Source organism: Podarcis tiliguerta (genome assembly GCF_965153285.1).
Source record: "Podarcis tiliguerta genome assembly, chromosome: 12".
Lineage (NCBI taxonomy): Eukaryota > Metazoa > Chordata > Lepidosauria > Squamata > Lacertidae > Podarcis > Podarcis tiliguerta.
Window position 1 is genome coordinate 55,903,712 of NC_139545.1, and position 17,333 is coordinate 55,921,044.

General features: G+C 45.4%; 1 protein-coding gene across 4 annotated transcripts in view; it reads right to left on the reverse strand.

Moving 5' to 3' along the window:
* Positions 1-17,333, reverse strand: part of SETD2 (SET domain containing 2, histone lysine methyltransferase) — a 92,019-nt gene that overhangs the window by 55,603 nt on the left and 19,083 nt on the right. For all 4 annotated transcript variants that reach the window (XR_014503647.1, XR_014503648.1, XM_083405883.1 and 1 more), the window contains exons 3-5: positions 11,064-11,079; positions 4,208-8,679; positions 2,608-2,739 (exon numbers count right to left, since the gene is read on the reverse strand). Coding sequence is in view for 2 of the 4 variants with exons in the window: in XM_083405883.1 (XP_083262009.1) it covers positions 2,608-2,739; positions 4,208-8,679; positions 11,064-11,079 (4,620 nt within the window). In the remaining 2 variants the exon portion in view is untranslated. The remainder of the gene's footprint in view (positions 1-2,607; positions 2,740-4,207; positions 8,680-11,063; positions 11,080-17,333) is intronic.

Here is a 17,333-nt window from a genome sequence, read left to right on the forward strand (position 1 = left end):
AAACGGCCCTGCCTCTCGTGTCATGGCGACGGTCACTGCACGCACGCACGCTCGCTTCCCCGCTCTTCCGGCTCCCTCCCACCTTCTGGCTGACGGTTAGTGCCTCGCGCCGCTGCCCACCCCCCTCGCGCGCTCCCCTCAGAGAGCCATTGCCGCCAGCGCCTCTCTCTCCCTGGAGTCGCGCTCCTGAGCCCCGCCGTCCTCCAGCAGCCGCGTCGCACGGTGGCCACAACGCGCGGGTGAGTCCGAGGTACCGGCTGCGGCAGTTGTCCTGCTTCTCCCCGCCCCTCCCCGCCGTTGTCAGTGTTTAAATGCAGTGGTGCTTCGCAAGACGAAAAAACTCGTACAACGAAAAAACTTGCGGAACGAATTCATTTCGTCTTGCGAGGCACCACTGTAAAGACAGAACTGTTGGGAAAAATGAACCAGACTGGGGAAAAAGGTGAGTCCCAGGTCTACTAGAACTACTGTTCTAGTAATATCTCCTCTCCTATCCAGACAGAAACTTCACACCAAAATGCCTAGGAGACTATGGGCATGGTTCTCCCTCAGGTGAGAACTCCCTGAAGTTCTTCACCTCAGATGAAAGCGTAAATAATTGTTAGGATATTTCCGTTCCACCTTAAAAGGGAGCAGGATGTTTGTGTCACAGCCTGCGCATTTCCTGTCTCACAGGATGTTTCTGTTGTGTCTTTGCTTTCGTTTCTCTCTCTCTGCCGGAACTCTCAAGCAGGCAGTCATGTTTTCTTTGTTCTGATCAACGCTGAATAAACTTGTAAATCATGCTCTCCTGGGTGCATTTTTCGCTGTGCATTATCTGCTGATAAGAGCGCGCATCGGCTCTGGAATGTGGGAAGTTATTTCTGGAGCTCCTGTCGCTAATTGCTGATACTACGTGTCTGTGGAAGATCGATGGACGTCTGGAGACGACGTGGAGTCATGATGGACCAAGTCTCCCTGGCAGTATCCCAACAATAATACAGTTCTCCTCTGTTACAAAAAAATAAAGGAATCCCTGCACATGGAACATTTGCACGCAAAGAGAAAGCGGTTTAGAAACCTGCTCCCTGACATTTAATGAGTTTTCCGCCAACTTGATGACCTCCACATGATGCTGTACTGGAATGCCCATCAGCTGCATCCAGCATGACTAATAGTCAGGTCTGATGGGAGTTAAGAGTTATATAGTCCAAAACATCTGGAAGACACCAGATGGGGAGGAAGGTGGAGCTGGTTTATAAGGCAGAGTATTCCACCATGGGGGATTCCCATTCCCACCCGTGGTCTGAAGTGATAAAGCCCAGACACGGGTTTATCATCCTAGTCAGACCTAAGAGATGATGACAGAGAGGTTTTGCCCAAATAGCAAGTTTTAAAGAGGCATTTGAAACAGCTTCCCTTTGCCGGTTGAACTAAACTGAATTACAGAATCTTCCAACAAAAGGAAAAGAATGCAACTATCATGCTGTATGTACTTTTAACCCTGATATTTCCCTCCATCCTGACTTTTAAAAACTCCAGTACGCTAGTACCAGAAACTTGGTACTGAATAAATTTGAGTGTTTCTGTTTGAATGATGACAGAAGACTACTATAGGCACTTTTTATCTGAAATGTGGAAAATGTATCACTGGGAAGCAGTATACTTGCATAGAGATTTTACTTTCTTGGGCTCCATGATCACTGCAGATGGTGACAGCAGTCACAAAATTAAAAGGCCCCTGCTTCTTGGGAGAAAAGCAATGACAAACCTAGGCAGCATCTTAAAGCTATGGTTTTCCCAGTAGTGATGTATGGAAGTGAGAGCTGGACCATAAAGAAGGCTGATCACCGAATAATAGATGCTTTTGAATTCTGTTGCCGGAGGAGACTCTTGAGAGTCCCATGGACCGCAAGAAGATCAAACCAATCCATTCTGAAGGAAATCAGAACCTGAGTGCTCACTGGAAGGACAGATCCTGAAGCTGAGGCTCCAAGACTCTGGCCACTTCATGAGAAGAGAAGACTCCCTGGAAAAGACCCTGATGTTGGGAAAGATGGAGGGCACAAGGAGAAGGGGACGAGAGAGAAGATGGTGGGACAGTGTTCTCGAAGCTACCAGCATGAGTTTGACTAAACTGCAGGAGGCAGTGGAAGACAGGAGTGCCTGGTGTGCTCTGGTCCAGGGAGTCACGAAGAGTCGGACACGACTAAACGACTAAACAACAGCAACACTGACAGAGGGTTACATTTTAAGGTATGTTGCCTCCCCCACCACATATCTATTTGGAATTTATCCCAGATTTTCGGAAAGAGAAAAACATGATCTCAACTTTTATAATACACCTTTTCATTATGCTCAAAGCTGCTTACAAAGAATATAAGCTTTACAAGTAGCAAGGCAATCCAAACCAGTCTTACTTTTCCTCCAAAGCAGTCGCTTCTACAACACTGCAAGAAGCAGATTCGCTTGACTGTGATCAACAAGAACTCACAACGGAGGTGCCTGCTGTTTTCGACAACCAGAAAGATTATTGCGTTTTACATCAAAACCTCTTTTCCTTGTGCTGTGTGTCATGATGTGGGTGGGGGATGAGAGCAGCAGACTAACCTTCAAAAGGACCCTTACCATTCTATCATGAGTAGACGATTAAGACAGTCTTCTCCACAAGCCACCTCGCCTTGAGCTCGCTCATCTTTTGAAAGTGTGGGACATTCACACAGCATCCGCTTGATGTCACGGTGCGATTTATTCTTTTTCCTATGCAGCATTCCAGAAAACAAAATTTTAATTATGGAACTAAATTGGAGAAAAAGGGAAAGGATTTGCTGAAACAATTACCGTATTTTTTGCTCTATAAGACTCACTTTTTCCCTCCTAAAAAGTAAGGGGAAATGTGTGTGCGTCTTATGGAGCGAATGCAGGCTGCGCAGCTATCCCAGAAGCCAGAACAGCAAGAGGGATTGCTGCTTTCACTGCTCAGCGATCCCTCTTGCTGTTCTGGCTTCTGAGATTCAGAATATTTTTTCTCTTGTTTTCCTCCTCCAAAAACTAGGTGCATCTTGTGGTCTGGTGCATCTTATAGAGTGAAAAATATGGTAATTGTACTAGAATACAAAAAGGGAGGTGTGAGGAAGTCAAGGAAATAAGCAAATGAAAATTAAGGATATGAAAATATTGGCATTTTTTTTCTTTTTTTCTTTTTTTAAAAATGTTTTTGCTTTTTAAATGTTCTTGTTTTTGTTTTGTTTTTTTTTCTTGTGTTCTGATGTTTATCTACTCTGAAGTTTTGTAATCTTTTATTGTTCGTTTTTCTTTTCTTTGTATTTGTTAAACCTAAATATTTTATAAAAAAAATAAAAATAAACCTTAATTCTAAAGTTTAGCAGTAAAAAAGAAAAGAAAATTTAAAACTGAACACATTATACCAACTTTTAAATTTTAACACATGGTACTTCAAAATGCCTTGCGGTAATACAGATGTTTTGAGAATCCCCACTGATTTGCCACAGACCCAAGTCAAAACTGCAGTGGGATTGACACGTCAGCCGATAGCATGAGTTTTTTGCATCTTGAAGAAATTCACAATTTCAGGACTGGGGAGCTAATTCTACCAAGTAGGTTTCCAACTCTTTTTGGTGGGAACAAAACTTTAAAATGTTTCTGGATGCCTTCGAAAGGCTTAGAAACTAAGCAGGTGCTTCCAAAATTGTAACTCTTGAGATTTTTACAGTAGCCTTAACATTTGTTTGCGTTAATATTACTCACTCCTACTGAACAGCACACTGAATATAAAACTACCAAATACAACATAAGGAGAGTGCTGAAAAGCGCCAATACCCATTTTGGAAGGGGCTCTTCTGTCTAACCCCAACTGGGACTCTAAACCAGCCTGATATGAACAGCAACGTCATTTCCCTCTATTCTAATATACTTACTGCACACTACAGCAGTACAGTGGTACCTCCGGTTGCGGACAGGATCCATTCCGGAGATCTGGTAGGATCCCAAGGTTTCCCCAACCTGAGGACCGCTTCTGTGCATGCAGCGAAACCCAGTAAAATACTTCTGGGTTTGCCATGTGCACATCCCAAAGTTTACGTAACTCTCTGGAACGGAGGTTCGACTGTATTATACTACCCTGGGCAAACAATGTTCACGTTACATTTATGGCACGCTATTCCCACATTAGCATAAAAGGCGTTTTTAAAAGTAAGAGGCCTCTTACCTTTCCGTCAAATACACATTTTCTTCAATGAGGTCGAAGTAACAGGGCATTTTCCCCTGCTTGGCAAACTCTTTCCAACGCTGCGAGTCCCTGAAGTCCTCCATGAAACACAGCGGACGAACCATTGAAGAGTCCTGAAGTATCGCTGGCAACCGCTCTCCCTCCGTCTTGACCTTCTTCCTTTCCCGGAAGTCGGCATCGCTCTCCGAGTCACTCTCTAAATCTGTCCTCCTTTTCTTCAATGGTCCCCGCTCTTTCATGTCATTCTTATCCAAAGTCTTATTCGACTGCTCTTTCCTCTCACTTGGGGCCATTGGCTCTTTGGTGGAGTTGCTGCTTATCTCATGGGCCTGCACCGAACCCTTCTCTCTAGGGTCACGTGACTGGAACTTCACGGATTGGTTGGGGAAGAAGGCGTGGCTTTCGTCAACCCAGCGGTCAACTTCTTCATACTCTTCATGGTCTTCTGTGAGCGAATCGGGAACCTGCCCTTGCATTTGCTCGTAGTTCATCTCAGAGGGTCTATTGGTCAACCTTGGATCCCAATAGCCATTGTCATGCCAGTAGTTATGAGGCCCAACAAATGTTCCCGGAGCTGGGGGGTAGACGTAACCTGGGAAGATGCCGTAGCTGCTATCAGGCTGTTGGTATGTACTGCTTGGTTTCTCTGGTTGGGAGAAATCCCACCCCAAGCTGCTCAAGTCTTCTGCCGAATGGAAGCCATCCTCTCTGGAGAAATTTCCAGTTTCCATGGGCTCCCCAAAACCAGACTTCCCCTGCCTGCTGTCAGGCTTGGAAATACTGGTCTGCAGCCTGGACATATTGTCAATCATTTCAAAGTTCTTGGAAAGATAATGCAGCTCCCCTTCTTGCGATACGTGAATTGATCGAGCCACAGACATGCTCTCAGTTAATATTGATCTTTCCTCTGGGTTTGGCTTGTGAATAAAACCTGTCGTCTGCTCTGACTGACTCGTACTGTCAACGCCATCGCTCTGAGGATGGGGGATGCCAGGCCGGAGGTCTCCGCTCTCTGTTCTGTTGAGCTCAGTAGATATTGCTAGCCTCCCCTCTGCGCCTCTAGAAGGCAGATACTTGCTTTCATTTTGCAGGCCATTATTAGATCCCACATCATCCGGCATTTCTTCACAGAATGGCCTGCTGGACTCTGGCCTGCCATCTTCCCAGTGATCCACATAGCGTCTGTTACTTTGGCTGTTCCGAGAGGAACATGAACTGCTCTCCTCCATGGTTATGGTAGAATTCTTTGGAATGACCACAACTGACTGGAGGCGGTTCCTTGGAACAGTGCTATCATCTGAATCAGAGTCCTCGGTGTCACTGTCATCACTCTCCTGTTCACTCACGCTTTCAGCTGTATCAGAATACTCTTCGTGGTGGATGGAAGTGAGCTCAGGGGTACTGCCTCTACTGTCACATCTGGGCACTTCGGCAGCAGTTTCTGTTTCTTCCACCGTCACAACAACATCGCAAGACGGGGACAAAGCGTCTGAAAATGCAGATCCTACCAAGGAGTCATCACTTTTTTCATTTACCACCAGGACTTCAGGAGCGTGGGCCTTCAAGTCAGCAACTACAGTTCTTTCATCAAGGACCACAGAGTCTTCCTCATCACCTGGCTCCTCTTTCTCAGAGTCTTCGGTTGGCATCTCTAAATAATAAGAGTGCTCATTTTTAAAAGGCGATTTTGTTTTCTCTACAACGGAATCAACATGCGAAACATCCAATTCAAGTGCTACTTCAGGACACTCCAAGAGTTCTTCCTTCTTTTCCTCCTCCAGAGTTGTCTCTGGGTGGGACAAGACATTTTCGGAAGCCTGTTGTTGCTGCGCAATACACTGATTGTCAAATTTCTCTTCCACAATATACTCTTCTGCAGAAGAATCTCTGACTGGGCTGCACTCTGATAAGCTGAAACGTCGAACACGTTTTTCATCCTCATGAGCAATTTTTGACGGATTTTGATCTTCGACATCAGCGTACGTAAACCTTTCAGATGACTGAACATCCACAAAAGGTTCTGCAGTAACTGTTGCATTGGAAGGCTCAGCTTCAATTTCAACTTCTGAATAATACAAAGAAAGAGCTGCATCATCTGAAAGATAGCAGGAGACTGGATCTTTGGTTTTATCACAAGGATCTGCGAGATCATCCGCTTTATCTGCATGTATTTTAGAATTATTTACATTCACAATACAAGAAGGTACACAATCATATTCAGAGGGAATCGACTCTTCCGTTTTTTCTTTAAGAAAACTGTTGGAGTCACTCAAGAGGACAAGAGAATCATCCGGATCGTGTCCTTTAGACTGATACACACACTGAAACCCATTAGACGGTAACTTACTCAAATTTGGACTATTGACTTGAAGCGGTGGCTCAGTTCCGTCTAAACTATCATCAGATGTTACAATTTCTTCTATTTTGGGGGCACGGAACAATGCCCTATCACTGGGCCTTCCTTCAGGGGATCCATTTATATTCAATTCTACTGGAGAACAAGTTCTTAACGGTTCCTGTTTTACCTTGATTACAAACTCCTCTTCCTTAATACTGTCATGGCTATCAATTCCTGCAAGTACATTTGATTTAGAAATAGGAGACATCTCTTTTGATTCATGTAACTTTTTGAAAATAGGTGAATCATTCAACTGATTTAACGGAGAAACAGTCCTTTCTGTTTCGGGCTTCTGTGCAGTAGCAGTTTTCGTTTCACAGCTTTGTACACAAGAGGCCTCCAAGTCTATACAATTAGACTGCTCTCTGGTTTCCTCAGATTCTGTACAACAGAAAGAACTTTTAAATTTATCAGACTTTGGAGTAGATGTCTTTGAGGAGGAGGACTTGTGTCGGGAAGAACTTACACTGCTCTCTGCTTTAGAGTGGGATGATGTTCCCCCCCGATGACGCAACTCATTGACCGGAGAGCACTTTTTTGATACGTCACTTTCTGAAGTCCTTTTGGAGTCCCTGTCTGATTTTGTAGGCTTTCCTTTTCTCTCTGAGTCAGTATGAGAGGATTCCAACTTGCTATCCCGCTCTGACTTTGAGTAAGAAAAAGAGGTCCTAGAGTCTCTGTAAGACGAGGAATGAGAGGATGTACGCCTGGAGTCCGTAGACCTGGAGTATGTCCTCCGATACTCTTCTTCTGAATCAGAGCTCTCTCTTGTCCTGCTATCCACGTACGAACGAGAATACCGTGTCTTCTCCCTGTATGGTGAGCTCCTGTGGTACCTCCGGTCAGAGTCATAGTAATGTGACCGTTCAGATCTGGAATAGGAAGAACTGGTTCTGGAACCTCTCTCCGATCTAGAACGAGAACGGGATCTGCTTCGCCTCCTCTCTCTTTCAGATCTGGAACGGGAGGAAGAATACCTCGAGTCTCTCTCAGATCTGGAGGAGTAACTAGAATATTTCTCATCCCTTTCAGATCTAGACCGTGACAAACTTTTCACCTGCTCTTCAGTTCTGACGGAAGTAGAGCTCTTTCGCGAATCTTTTTCCTTCTCTGAGCTTGTCGATGTTTTAAACTCGTGGGATCTCTGACTTGAAGAGGTCCTCACGGAATCTTCATCAGATTCGGAACCCGGCAATGCTCCATCGGACAACTTCCTCTTGGAACTCTGTTTCTTAGAACTTTGGGAAGCACCCTTTGAAGCACTTGAAACGTCCTCCTCCTCCCTCCCAATATGGGAATCTCCTTTCGCTGGGACTGCTTCTGCTTCTTCAGGAATGACCTGAGCTAGCTGTTCTTCGGAGCCTTCCACCACAGCATTTTGCTTAATGTTCAGTTCTAAAGTTTCCTGAGCTGCTTTCACGGAGGGCTCCTTTGCTATGCGGACAACAGTTTCTACAGGCGATGGCAACAGAGGTGCGGCTGCTGTCTGTACTGGTACTGGAAGTTGTGGCAAAATTTCTGGGCTTAGTACTGGTTTTGGCGCTGGTAGTGTTTGTGGAGGGGGCGGAGGAGGTGGGGGAGGAGGAGGAGGGGGTGGCGGCGGTGATGGTGGCAATTCCACAAATTCTGCTGGTCCGACAGTTGCTGGTGGCAGTGGCATGGCGGCAGCAGGGGGCGGCTTTGTTGTAACATTCAGCAGGTGTTTCTTAAAGTGGATCTTGCCCAATTCCACCTTAGGCTTTGGGGGTGAAATTTCCTCCACGACATCCGGATAATCCCCAAGATCCAGTTTAAATTTAGAGGCAATGTCAGTTTGAAGAGGTGTGCCCAGGGAGCTCGGAGCCTCGTTTTGCTTCTCATTCCCAAGGCCGGTCAGAAATCTGTTCTGCAAAGTTTTCTTGGTTAGGCTGAAGCTGAAGGACACCTTTTGTCTGCCTTGTTCCTCAAGGTTAACTTTTGTCCGGGTGCCTTTGGGCAAGAAGCGGCTCGATGCAACTCCTTTGAACACTGTCCCTTTGACAAAGCCAGGTTTCTGCGCATTTTCCGTCTTGCCCTAGAACACAAGAAATAAGCTGGTGAAATCATGGCTTTGAAAATTGTACTCACATTACAGCAAGAAAGGGAAAGAAAGGGAAAGACAAAAAGGACCAGAAGGCAAAAAAATAGGGGTGGTGGTAATTAGGGTCCTCTAACATAAAGACTAGGGACGCGGGTGGCGCTGTGGGTTAAAGCCTCAGCGCCTAGGGCTTGCAGATCAAAAGGTCGGCGGTTCGAATCCCCGCAGCGGGGTGCGCTCCCGTTGTTCGGTCCCAGCGCCTGCCAACCTAGCAGTTCGAAAGCACTTTCGGGTGCAAGTAGATAAATAGGGACCGCTTACTAGCGGGAAGGTAAACGGCGTTTCCGTGTGCGGCTCTGGCTCGCCAGAGCAGCGATGTCACGCTGGCCACGTGACCCGGAAGTGTCTTCGGACAGCGCTGGCCCCCGGCCTCTAGAGTGAGATGGGCGCACAACCCTAGAGTCTGTCAAGACTGGCCCGTACGGGCAGGGGTACCTTTACCTTTTTAACATAAAGACTCATGAGTTGCTTAGACCAGTGGACAAGCTTAAGATACCTAGAAGCCTTATTATAAACCTCGAAAAATATCACCTGACACATGTTGGCCAGCTGCTGTTAAGGCTTCCTTGTGACCCAGATAATACCCCAGTAGCTCATTTTTTTACCACATCCCCACCAGGCACTGCCCCATTTTCCCTTCATTCGGCAAGGTGTGGGGCAGCTGTGGAATCAAGGTGCGTCACCAAAAAACAGGAAGCCACAGGACACAAATTCTGAGCTGTGGCAGTGCAAACTGCAGTATGAACTTCACATTGGACTAGATTACCCTTGGGATCTGTTCCAACTCTAAATAATTCTAAATAAGGGAACAAAAACTATGATGCCTCTCATCTGAGATGTCCCAGCCATGTATTCTCCTTCCTTTCAAGCAAAATGAAACTAAACAAAAGCTTTAAAAAGTTCAGCTGTATCCATTATAGTGTATGTGTTTCTGTATGTATGCACAAAGACACACACATATATAGTTGTATTGTATGAATGTGTTAATGTTTTATATTCTCCACTCCACGGTATAATGTACAGGCAACGCCCAATTGACGTGCGTGACAACTGACCATGCACACTAGCATCACACTGAACCTGAAAGTAACTTTAAAAATGGCAAAAGCGGCCCTAAAAGACCCCAGAATGGGCAAAAGGGTGTGGAAACAGAACCTAGCAATCCCTTGAGCCTTTTAAGTGCAATCCCAGGACTCCTTGCAATGACCATTGAGGCCTGTGGAAAATTGGAGTTTGAGCAAGGAAGTTGTGATGGAGTTTAGTGTCTGGTTAAGTGCAGGTTTTTAAAAGGGTTTTACAAGGGTTTCCAGAGGTTTAGAGGGTGTTTGCAGGCCTTTTCAAGTGTCTTTCAAATATACACGATTTCACATAACCCCCGTGTAAATTGAGAGCTGCCTGTATGATGATACCTTGGTAGTTGAATGGCTTGGCTCCTGAACGCCGCAAACCCAGAAGTGAGTGTTCTGGTTTGTGAACGCTTTTTAGAAGCCGAATGTCCGACACGGCTTTCGCTTGAGTGCAGGAAGCTCCTGCAGCCAATCAGAAGCCGCGTCTTGGTTTTCAAACCGTTCCGGGACCGGGAGTTGAACAGACTCCCAGAACAGATTAAATTCAAGAACCAATCATAGAATCATAGAATCCTAGAGTTGGAAGAGACCACAAGGGCCATCGAGTCCAACCCCCTGCCAAGCAGGAAACACCATCAGAGCACTCCTGACATATGGTTGTCAAGCCTCTGCTTAAAGACCTCCAAAGAAGGAGACTCCACCACACTCCTTGGCAGCAAATTCCACTGTCAAACAGCTCTTACTGTCAGGAAGTTCTTCCTAATGTTTAGGTGGAATCTTCTTTCTTGTAGTTTGGATCCATTGCTCCGTGTCCGCTTCTCTGGAGCAGCAGAAAACAACCTTTCTCCCTCCTCTAGGTGACATCCTTTTATATATTTGAACATGGCTATCATATCACCCCTTAACCTCCTCTTCTCCAGGCTAAACATGCCCAGCTCCCTTAGCCGTTCCTCATAAGGCATCGTTTCCAGGCCTTTGACCATTTTGGTTGCCCTCCTCTGGACACGTTCCAGTTTGTCAGTGTCCTTCTTGAACTGTGGTGCCCAGAACTGGACACAGTACTCCAGGTGAGGTCTGACCAGAGCAGAATACAGTGGCACTATTACTTCCCTTGATCTAGATGCTATACGCCTATTGATGCAGCCCAAGGTACTACTGTTCTTCCGTTTTTAAAAGTTAAGTCACTTGGAGAACTTTCATACTAATTCTTTTTCAAAAAAAGACACAAAGAAACATAGTTTAGAATATACTCACATCATTTTCTTCTTCTCTGTTGTAGTCCATCAAGAAGGCATGCAAAAAAACAGGACAGAGAAAGCATGAAAACTAAGTGGAAACAAAAGGTGCTTGCTTTTCAGGTAAAACTGCTTTGCCTGTGCTGGCTACAGAGAGGGTCCGATCATTTATATATATAAAAAAAAGGCATCACTGTTATAGACTTAAAAGGACTGTTTTCTCCAGGCTCCATTACATTTAGGCAAAAGGGGGATACTCTGGCATCTCATTCCTGTATCTAACAACCTGTTAAAACAAAATGGGAGGAATCTTAAGCTGTCTGCTTTCAAGGAGAATATAGCATGTCAGGGTCCCAGCAGTGAAGAATGTCTATCTTAAAGGTATGTCTTACATCTCTTAATCCCTCCTGTGTTACAATTCATTGGGATTTTAGAAATAGGAATTGAGGCACAGGACTGCGTATGCCAGCCACCTCCAAGGAGGAAGAGGTATTTAATTTTGGAGAGAAATCATTTTCCAGAATTTTCACATTCAACATACATTTATAGGGTAAACCTTGTTAAAGCAAATTAAGCTTTCCGTTTTCAATTATTTTTTTCTTCTTTATACACCCCACCCCCAACTCCCAACGTGTTCCGAATGATTCAGCTTCTATTTTTACTAACAAATTAAGGTGGAGAAATCATATTTTCTAGCAGGAAGTGATGAAAAATAAGCTAAAATAGTAAAAATAACAGAAAATCCATATAGCGAAGGCACTGCCTCTTGCTCTTACACCCTAAAGGACAAATAGGTTATTTAGTGATCTTCATAGGAATATGATCTCCCATCACATTCATCACTAATTACTACAATTAGCACATTCTAAAGCTCACAGCTCAGTGACACAGTACATATTTAGAATGAAGGACTCTGATTTCGGTCACTGGACTCTCTAGGTAGGGCTGAGAATAACTCCTAAAAGGCACTTTATAAAGCAAGTTTAATGTTCTAGTCACCACATACATATTTTATTCCTCCTTTGTGGTTAAACCCTAGTCTGATTTAGCGCACTTTGAATGGGTTTGTCTTCCACTGTATTGAGCAAATTATTTGCTTCTGAGTTACTACTGTAAAACTACAAAAAAGATGCTATTTTTACATTTCATGCTTCAACCAATGGGAAGTTCTGAGATGGACATTCTAAACCAGGGTTTCCTAAACTTGGCTCCCCAGCTCTTTTTGGACCACAACCCCCATCATGCCTAGCTAGGAGGACCACTGGTCAAGGATAATGGGCATTGTAGTCCAAAAACAGCTGAAGACCCAAGTTTGGGAAAGTCTGCTCTAAGGTGTAAAAACAGTTAAGTTGGTATCTATCTCCAGTGCAACCACAATGGCTCGAGGAATGATACCACAAGCACTCCAATAAGACGCATACTAAAATATATGTTATTTTAGTCTCCACCCCGATCATTTGGCCAGGACACTGAGGTCCTCCTTTAGAGGGTCTTCTAGCAGTTCACTCACTGCGAGAAGCAAAGATGCAGGGAACCAGGCAGAGGGCCTTCTCAGCAGTGGCGTCCTCCCTTTGGAATGCCCTCCCATCAGATGTCAAAGAGATAAAGAACTGCATAACTTGTAGAAGACATCTGAAGGCAACCCTGTATCAGGAGATTTTTAACGCTTGACGTTTTTATTATGTTATTAGATATGCTGCAAGTTGCCCAGAGTGGCTGGGGAAACCCAGCTAGATGGGCAAGGTATTAAAAAAATAAAAAAATAAAAAAATAATTAGAATTATTTTTAACTACTTTTATAGATGGATTTTTTTTTTAAACGTACCTGTAATTTTTACATACAGAACAGTTTTTAATTGTAAAACCAGCATTTCTCAAAAACTGTTTTCTCAAAACTGTTTTATTACTAAAGAACACCATCTGATGAAAACAAGAACACCAGAACATGTACAACTCAGCAAAGTGACACGCCTCCAAGCCAAGCCGTGGTGATTTGGTAGCTCTGGAAGCAAAACACATAAATGGGCTTTGCAGGCCCAGAGCAAGCTATTCAACAACAAAAGGCCAGCTCCCTGCAAGAAGATAGCATTCAGTGAGTTAATAAATTCATAGAATCAAAGAGTTGGAATAGACCACAAGGGCCATTGAGTCCAACCCCCTGCCAAGCAGGAAACACCATCAGAGCACTCCTGACATATGGTTGTCAAGCCTCTGCTTAAAGACCTCCAAAGAAGGAGACTCCACCACACTCCTTGGCAGCAAATTCCACTGTCAAACAGCTCTTACTGTCAGGAAGTTCTTCCTAATGTTTAGGTGGAATCTTCTTTCTTGTAGTTTGGATCCATTGCTCTGTGTCCGCTTCTCTGGAGCAGCAGAAAACAACCATTCTCCCTCCTCTATGTGACATCCTTTTATTTATTTGAACATGGCTATCATATCACCCCTTCACCTCCTCTTCTCCAGGCTAAACATGCCCAGCTCCCTTAGCCGTTCCTCATAAGGCATCGTTTCCATCTTCTATGGAAGATACTATACTACAAGTAGTACCAGGATCTCACCAGTATTTTCGTTAGCGTCTATTTTTCCTGGATGAAAACATTTCAAGATAAACATAAACTTCCACTCTTTTATGCCTTTCACACCTGCCAAATGAATAAATGCAAGATACAATTCATGCTTGAGTATCTTCTTAAAAAACAAACACAACTTGTCAGGGCTCCTTCTGTGTGTGATCACAGACAGAAAGGTTCACATAGTGACCAGGAAAACATAATGGCGTTACACAGTCAGATTAGGCTTTGCGAATGTCTCTGAAAAACATGATGAATCCCTCCCAATCTGATCCAACGTCTCACAATGCACCTCTTCATCCACATGTTGCCGCAATTTCATGCAACGGCACCAAGGCACGGGAGCATCTATTTGCTGCTTTAGCAACTGGGAGATGTTTCCCTTTTCTTACCAGAGGCACATGCCCAGCGGTCGAAATTTGCCAGGTGCATTTTGCAACTGGTGATTGGCAACTTGAACAAAATACGGTTTGAAGCTCAACATCAAAAAAACGAAGATCGTGGCCACTGGTCCCATCACCTCCTGGCAGATAGAAGGGGAAGAAATGGAGGCAGTGAGAGATTTTACTTTCTTGGGCTCCATGATCACTGCCGATGGTGACAGCAGTCACAAAATTAAAAGACGCCTGCTCCTTGGGAGAAAGGCGATGGCAAACCTAGACAGCATCTTAAAAAGCAGAGACATCACCTTGCCGACAAAGGTCCGTATAGTTAAAGCTATGGTTTTCCCAGTAGTGATGTATGGAAGTGAGAGCTGGACCATAAAGAAGGCTGATTGCCGAAGAATGGATGCTTTTGAATTATGGTGCTGGAGGAGACTCTTGAGAGTCCCATGGACTGCAAGAAGATCAAACCATTCTGAAGGAAATCAGCCCTGAGTGCTCACGGGAAGGACAGATCCTGAAGCTGAGGCTCCAATACTTGGGCCACCTCAGGAGAAGAGAAGACTCCCTGGAAAAGACCCTGATGCTGGGAAAGATGGAGGGCACAAGGAGAAGGGGACGACAGAGGACGAGATGGTTGGACAGTGTCCTCGGAGCTACCAGCATAAGTTTGACCAAACTGCAGGAGGCGGTGGAAGACAGGAGTGCCTGGCGTGCTCTGGTCCAGGGGGTCACGAAGAGTCGGACACAACTAAACGACTAAACAACAACATCGGCCACTTGTAGCTAAGTGAAGATGCCCGGGCGCCAGGATGGCGTCTGACGTCTCCACCATCTGGAGGTGCCTATCTGGGGATGCTTGGATCTTGACTGTTTTCACACACTAGCTACACATCCTGTAGAATTCCATCTGTTATCTGCACAACCAGACGAATTTCACGAACCCAAAAGTAGTATTGAAAGATACGGCTTTCAAGCTGCCTGGCCCCAAAATGGCAACTAGGCATTCCATTTTGGTGACTATAACCCTGGTGTAAGGAGCCGTCTGGTGCCTATCTGATATATCTGAGTTTCTAACACTGCACATGCAAACCGTTTCGCACAATTACACAATGGCATGCAAAACTTCGCTAAACTGGGAAGGAGGGGCAATTTCCAGGGGTCAAAAAAATAGTTGTGAAATGCAAATCCCCCCCCCCCTTCAGCTCAAAAAAAATAAAGATGAAACACTCGTATTCAAATGGGGGAGCATGTACTACTCGATTGCTGGGAAGCAGCAGTAAAGATCCTCAGAATTTAACTGGCAATTTGAGAATGGTTGTCAATTTAAATATATACCCATAGCGAATTACAGTGGTGCCTCGCAAGACGAAAAGAATCCGTTCCGCGGGTCTTTTCGTCTTGCGGTTTTTTCGTCTTGCGAAGCAAGCCCATTGGCGGATTAGCGCTATTAGCGCTATTGACATTTTAAGGGCTAAAAACGGCTTTTTAAGGCTTGGGGGATTAGCGGTTTTGCTGCTAAAATGCTTTTAGCAGCTTAGCGCTTCAGGAAAAGGGGTTTTGGAGCGAAAAAAAATTCAAAATTTTTCGTCATTTTTCGTCTTGCGAAGCAAGCCCATAGGGAAATTCGTCTTGCGAAGCGCCTCTGCAAACGGAAAACCCTTTCGTCTTGCGGGTTTTCCGTCTTGCGAGGCATTCGTCTTGCAGGGCACCACTGTACTTGCTCTTGTGAATCGATCCTGCATTGAAAATGACAGCATTATCACTCAACAGTATCGGAGCTTCCTGACATGGCTGTTTTTTCTTCCAACAAACTGTGAGCTAGCTGAAAGCACAGTAAGGCCTACGACCAGCAGTGACCATCCTTCACTGATGGGTTTGGATTTCAAAAACACGGCAAAATGATGAAAGAAATATTCCAGGGAGATTACATAGCCTTAGCCTGTCAGTTTGACGTACCGTAATTTTCGCCCTATAGGACGCACTTTCCCCCCTCCAAAAATGAAGGGGAAATGTGTGTGCGTCCTATGGGGCGAATGCAGGCTTTCGCTGAAGCCTGGAGAGCGAGAGGGGTCAGTGTGCGTAGACCCCTCTCGCTCTCCAGGCTTCAGGAAGCTATCCGCAAGCCTTGCAAGCCCGGCGGGAGTTCCCGCGGGCTCGCAAGGCTTGTGGGCAGCAGCCGGCAGCCTGAAGCACGGGGCGTGCTCCGGAGGGCGCCCCGTGCTTCGCACAGATGTCCGCAAGCCTTGTGAGCCCGGCGGCAACTCCCGCCGGACTCGCAAGGCTTGCGGATAGCAGCCTGTTCTGGGGGCTGGGGTCAGGGGAAGCTCGGGCTTCCCCCACCCCAGCCCCGCGGCTGGGGGGGGGGATAATTTTTTTGTTTATTTATTTCCCCCCCCAAAACCAGTTGCAACCTATAGGGTGAAAAATACGGTATTTGCATGTTGGTTAAAAGTCATCTTCTCTATGTCAAGGTGTAAACCTTTGGTTTGAATGGAGGGGGGCAATGCCCAGAGACATTATGCATGTTATGAAAGTCACAAGGCGCAACTACACTGACCACAACTAAAGCGGAATAACGTATGAAGATTATTTTCATGGCACTAACATAGCTGTATTCCAGCAACACCCATGTTTTCTGGAAGAGGTTTCATCGACCGCTTACAAATGAAAAGGCATCACATAAATATCTCCCAGAAGAATTATTTTTTGTCGAAGATAGATCATTCACCCGGAGTATTAAGGAGCATGTAGGTGACCAAAGAGGTAGTGGAACTAGGAAGCAGGTGTTTCTAGAGAACGGGTCAGCAACCTTTTTCAGCCATGGGCTGGTCCACTGTCCCTCAGACCATGTGGGGGTCCAGACTATATTTTGGAGGGGGGGGGGAAATGAACAAATTCCTATGCCCCACAAATAACCCAGCATTTGAAATAAAAGCACACATTCTACTCATGTAAAAACACCAGGCAGGCCCCACAAAAAACCCAGAGATGTGTTTTAAATAAAAGGACACATTCTACTCATGTAAAAGCACGCTGATTCCCGGACCGTCCGCGGGCCGGACTGAGAAGGCGATTGGGCCGCATCCGGCCCCCAGGCCTTAGGTTGCCTACCCCTGTTCTAGACTGTGTCATTCCACAGAACCTGCAAAATTTCAGTAGGCATTCCTCAAAGACAAGCTATTTTTGCTTTTGCTGTGAAAAATGTAACACGTTCTACTACTGAGAATAACTGCATCCAAAGTAGCAAGAATACACCATCTTTTCCAGTTTCTGACGTCTACAAGGGCTGCATAACTCTGTTGTGGCAGGCCACCTCCATCAGACTGAAGCTAC